Consider the following 5,498-nt stretch of genomic DNA (forward strand, 5'->3'; position numbering starts at 1 on the left):
TCCGGGCGTATTCTGCATTTTTCCAGAAAACGCTTTAAGACGCTTCTGGTCGTTACCCTGCGTCTCCCTTAGGACGCTGCTTATGGACAGCTGTCTGACTATCCTGCCCCCCTTAGGAAACAGATAGGAACCTGGATACCTCCCTTAGGAAATTCCTGGCGCACCCTGCAACCCCCTTAGGATGCTGCTTTGTGGGCTGCGTCTCCCGAAGGACGCTTTTGGTCGTCGCCCTGCGTCTCCCGAAGGACGCTTTTTATGGACAACTTTTTGACTATCCTGCCTCCCTTAGGAAACGGATAGGAACCTGGATATTTCCCGCAGAGAGCATGGTGACCCCCTTTTAAGAAACTCCTGGCGCACCCTGCGTCTCCCTTAGGACGCTGTTTTGCAGGCTGCGTCTCCCGAAGGACGCTTTTGGTCGTTGCCCTGCGTCTCCCTTAGGACGCTTTTTATGGGCAACTGTTTGGCTATCCTGCCCCCCTTAGGGAACGGATAGGAACCTGGATACCTCCCTTAGGAAATTCCTGGCGCACCCTGCGTCTCCCTTAGGACGCTTCTTTGCGGGCTGCGTCTCCCGAAGGACGCTTTTGGTCGTCGTCCTGCGTCTCCCTTAGGATGCTTTTTATGGGCAACTGTTTGGCTATCCTGCCTCCCTTAGGAAACGGATAGGAACCTGGATACCTCCCTTAGGAAATTCCTGGCGCACCCTGCGTCTCCCTTAGGACGCTTCTTTGCGGGCTGCGTCTCCCGAAGGACGCTTCTAGTTGTTGCCCTGCGTCTCCCGAAGGACGCTACTTATGGGCAACTGTCTTTTGTTGTGGCACATTCTGAAATTTGCAGTAGTTGCTTCTCTTCTTCAGAAATGTGCAGTACTCAATCATCTGCTGGGGACTGAGCAGGTAGGAGGAAGCTTCATGGATAGTATCTTTGGAGATGGTAGGCATTCCATTGTCGCGGAATCTCCTTCCCTTCCATGGTGTCAAGCGTATAGCTTCCTCTGCCCCCGGACCGGCTGATTATGTAAGGGCCTTCCCAATTGGGTTTCATCTTTTTAGATCCTTGTCTTTGTGCAGTGATGAAGGCCTTTCTTAGGACAAGGTCGCCTGGTTGAAATTGTCTGATCTTGGCTTTTTTGTCGTAGTAAGACTTTAACCGCTGTTGATAGGAGGCGACTCGGACAATGGCCTTCTCGCGCTCGCCTTCAAGTAAGTCAAGGTTGAGTCTCATCTACTCGGAGTTCTGCTCAATACTGCCCACTTCGATGCCTATTGAGGGGACAGTGATGTGAGGAAGAATGATCGCTTCCGTTCCATAGGCAAGGGAAAACGGGGTTTCACCAGTTGATCTTCGCTTAATGGTGCGATAAGCCCATAGTACGCCAGGGAGCTCATCTACCCATTTTCCTTCGGCGCCTTCTAATCTTTTCTTTAGACAGTCCAATATTATTTTATTGGATGCCTCGGCCTGGCCGTTGCCTTGAGGATATCTTGGGGTAGATAGATGCTGCTTGATGCCGTACTTTTTGAAGAAGGCAGTGATCTGCTTGCCGATGAATTGCGAGCCATTGTCGGTAACTAGTGATTGTGGGTAGCCAAACCGGCAGATAATGTTTCTCCAGATAAATCGTTCCACATCATCTTCTTTAGTAGAGGATAGAGCTTCGGCCTCGATCCATTTAGTAAAGTAATCAGTGGCGACGATCATCATTTCTTTCTTGGCAGGTGCCGTTGGCATGGGGCCTACTAAGTCGATGACCCATTGTATGAAAGGCCATGGACTGTTCTGCGGATGGTAGATTTCGGCAGGCAGATTAGGAACTGGTTTGTACCGTTGGCAGCGATCACATCTTTTGACATATTCAGTGGAGTCATGGCGCATAGTAGGCCAGAAATAGCCTACGTTTAGAGCCTTCTGGGCGAGTGACCTGCCCCCAGAGTGGTTGCCACACTCGCCGTCATGAATTTTGCAAAGGACCTCAAGTGTTTGAGGGTACTTTATGCAAGTGAGATGAGGGCCGGAGTATGATCTGCGAATGAGCTTGTCGCCCTGCATGTAATATCTCGCGGCTTTCTGTTGGACCTTCCTAGCTTCGGACTTATCCGTTGGCAGATTTCCATTCACTAGGTAGTTGATGATGGGGTCTTGCCAGCTGGGGTCTTCATCGATCTGCATTGAGTCGATTGGCTCTATTTCTTCGATGCTTGGTCGGTCAAGGTGTTCAACTGGGATGGAGCGTCTGAACTGGGTGTCCAGTGCTGATCCTAGGCTTGCCAACGCATCTGCATGAGTGTTCTCTGTCCGTGGAACTTGTTGGATGGTGAAAGTAGGAAATTCTTTCAGAAGTCCTTGGACTTTGTCGAGGTACTGGATCATTCTTGGATGCTTTGCCCTATACTCGCCTGAGGCTTGATTCGTGATCAGCTGGGAGTCTGTGTAGATGGCTAATCTCTTGATCGTCAGTTCTTTTGCTAGGCGCAGTCCTGCGAGCAATGCCTCATATTCTGCCTCGTTGTTTGAAGCAGAAAAGCCTAGTGTGATGGCTTGTTCCAACAAGGTCCCATCTGGAGTGATTATGACGACGCCTGCCCCTGATCCTTTATGATTTGATGCTCCGTCTACATGCAATTGCCACATGTCGTTAGGTAGGTTTAAATCGGCAGGGGAGGTGTCGTCTACTTTTTCCTTGCTTTTCGTGACCATCTTCTCTTCTTCGGCTGTCGGAGTAAACTCTACAACAAAATCTGCTAAAGCTTGGGCTTTTATAGCAGTCTTCAGTCGGTAGAGGAGGTCGTATTGACTGAGTTCGATAGCCCATTTCATGAGTCGCTGAGAAGCGTCGGGGCTGTGGAGGATCGATCTCAAAGGAAATTTTGTTACGACAATTATCCGGTGTGCTTGGTAGTAGGGCCTTAGTTTTCTCGCGGAAACTACAAGCGAAAAAATGAGCTTCTCCATTTTCGGATAGCGAGTCTCTGCATCAAGGAGAGCTTTTGAAGTGTAGAATACCGGATGTTGTGCCCCCAGCTCTTCTCGGATGAGAGCTGAGCTGACAGCTGAGTCGGACACCGCCAGGTAGATGTACAAGTCTTCGCCTGGTATCGGTTTTGAGAGTAAGGGAGGTGAAGTGAGGTAGGTTTTCAAGTTTTGAAAAGCTACTTCACACTCGTCATCCCACTTGTCCCTATGTCCTTTCTTCAAGGCTTTAAAAAATGGCCTGCACTTGTCGGTAGATTTTGAGAGGAATCGGTTGAGGGCTGCCGCCCTACCCGTTAGACTTTGTATCTCTTTTGTTGTGGCAGGTGACTTCATGTTGAGTATAGCCTTGATTTGATTTGGATGTGCTTCAATTCCTCTTTGGGTGACTAAGTATCCCAGGAATCGGCCGGACGAGACTCCAAACGTGCATTTGCTTGGGTTCAACTTCATGTTGTATTTTCGGAGTAGGCTGAATGCCTCGGCAAGGTTCTTGATATGGTCTGCTCGCTCGGGAGCTTTGACTAGCATGTCGTCTACGTAGACCTCCATAGTCTTGCCGATTTGCTCCTTGAAAATTTTGTTCACCAGCCTTTGGTAGGTTGCTTCGGCGTTCTTCAGCCCAAAGGGCATGACTTTGTAGCAGTATGTACCTCTTTCGATGATGAAAGAGGTTTTAGCCTTGTCATCTTCATGCATCATGATTTGGTTGTAGCCGGAGTAGGCGTCCATGAAGCTTAGCAGTTGGTTGCCGGAAGTTGAATCGACGAGCTGATCAATTCTAGGCAGTGGAAAGTTTTCTTTAGGGCATGCCTTGTTGAGGTCGGTGTAATCGACGCACACTCTCCACAAGCCTTTATCTTTCTTTGCCACTAGAACAATGTTCGCCAGCCATTCTGCGTAGGAGACTTCTTCGATGAAACCAGCAGCTAGAAGCTTATCGATCTCGGTTTCAATGATGGCAACCCGCTCGGGGGCGAAGTTACTTCTCTTCTGCGCTACAGGTTTGATGGCTGGGTTGACGTGTAAGCGATGACAGATGATCTGGGGATCGATGCCAGGCATGTCGGATGGCGACCATGCAAATACGTCTTTGTTGTTCCGGAGGAAGGCTGCAAGCTCTATCTTTTCCTCATGGCTTAGGCGCGAGCCGATCCGCGCTTTTCTCTCTGGCTTGTCAGGATCAAGGGGTACTAGCTCAACGTCCTCTTCGGGCTTCCATCCTTCTTCAGGAGAGACCTCCGGACGGATTCCCTCGACTTGGTCCTGATTCTTTGATTGCTATTGGGGAGTAGCTATTCCCTTTCCTTTCTGGTCTGCTCGGCCGTCAGGAACGGGATCTGCTTTTTCCTCTGCTTGTTCTACTCCCTTTAGATCTGCCTGATTCACAGGAGGAACTGTGTTTGCTTGCTTTTCTTCAGCTCTTGAGCTGAGCATTTTCTTGCCATTGCTTGATCGCTGTTGATCTGGCCGATACCGCCCCCAGGGATTGGGTAGCGAATCTTCTGATGTGTGGCAGAGGTGATGGCGTTGATCTGGCCGATCCATGGTCTGCCTAGAATGCCATTGTAGGGTGAGATCTCATCAATGACCATGAACGTTTGCGAGCTGATTACAGGTGGAGAGTAGACGTCGAGATCTATCGTGCCCACGGTAACCGTCGTTGCGCCATTGAAACCAGTCAGGGACTTGGCTGATTTATTGATCTTTGCCTCTAAGCCCATCTGTTGGACGACTGCCAATTGTAGGATGTTGGCTGCACTGCCCTCATCTGCATGGACTCGGTCGACCATGGCCTGAGCGATTTGAATGCTGATGACAAGGGCATCGTTGTGCGGTAGATCCAGGCCGATTAAGTCTTTCTTTTGAAAGCCGATCACGGGATCGTCTTCTGCCAGTGAGAAACTAGTTGAGACTTGGGAGATCATGGTAGCCTGTTTGATCTTCCTCTTCTTTTATTTGTTGGTCAGTCCGGACTCCTCGGAGTAAGCTAGGATTGTGTTAATCCTTATGACCTTCTGCGGTGGCTCCTTGGCGGTATCGCGGTCTTCTATCTGCTGGATGGCTTGCTTTGCGATGAACTCCGTGCAATGACCTTCTCTTACGAGTTCTTCGAGATGCGCTTTCCAAGCAAAGCAATTATTCGTATTGTGCCCATGTGTCGCATGGAAGGCACAATATTTTCTGGTATCCCTCTTGTATGGATCTCCTTTCAAGGGTGGCGGTCTTTTTACCCAAGGTTTGTTTTTCACTTGGGCTAGAATTTGATGTATGGGGATAGAGAACTTGGTGTAGTTCTCTTTCGTCGTGGCCTCTCTTTGTGGGCGTGACCTGCCTTTGTCTTTGTCCCTGCTGCCAAGCCTGTCGCCTCTTCGTTCTGCCCGTTTAGCCGGTCGATCTTCCTGCTCAGTGGACTTCTTCACGGCGATTCGATCGTCATCCCAGAGTGCGTAGCGTTCTGCGGTCGCAAAGACCTCTACTAGAGTCTGGCTGGGAGTGATAGTCAGCTCGCGGTATAAGTCATG

The 5,498-nt window shown here is 49.8% G+C and overlaps 1 protein-coding gene across 1 annotated transcript; it reads right to left on the reverse strand.

Annotated features, from left to right (window-relative positions):
• LOC109946821 lies at nt 4,359-4,901 on the reverse strand. Its single transcript, XM_020555702.1, has one exon. The coding sequence runs from the start codon at nt 4,899-4,901 to the stop codon at nt 4,359-4,361; it is 543 nt and encodes a 180-aa protein (XP_020411291.1).

Source organism: Prunus persica, chromosome G1 (genome assembly GCF_000346465.2).
Source record: "Prunus persica cultivar Lovell chromosome G1, Prunus_persica_NCBIv2, whole genome shotgun sequence".
In the NCBI taxonomy this organism is placed as follows: domain Eukaryota; kingdom Viridiplantae; phylum Streptophyta; class Magnoliopsida; order Rosales; family Rosaceae; genus Prunus; species Prunus persica.

Coding starts and splice junctions, on each gene's coding strand:
- LOC109946821 (XM_020555702.1), bottom strand. CDS start 4,901: ATGATCTCCCAAGTCTCAACTAGTTTCTCACTGGCAGAAGACGATCCC.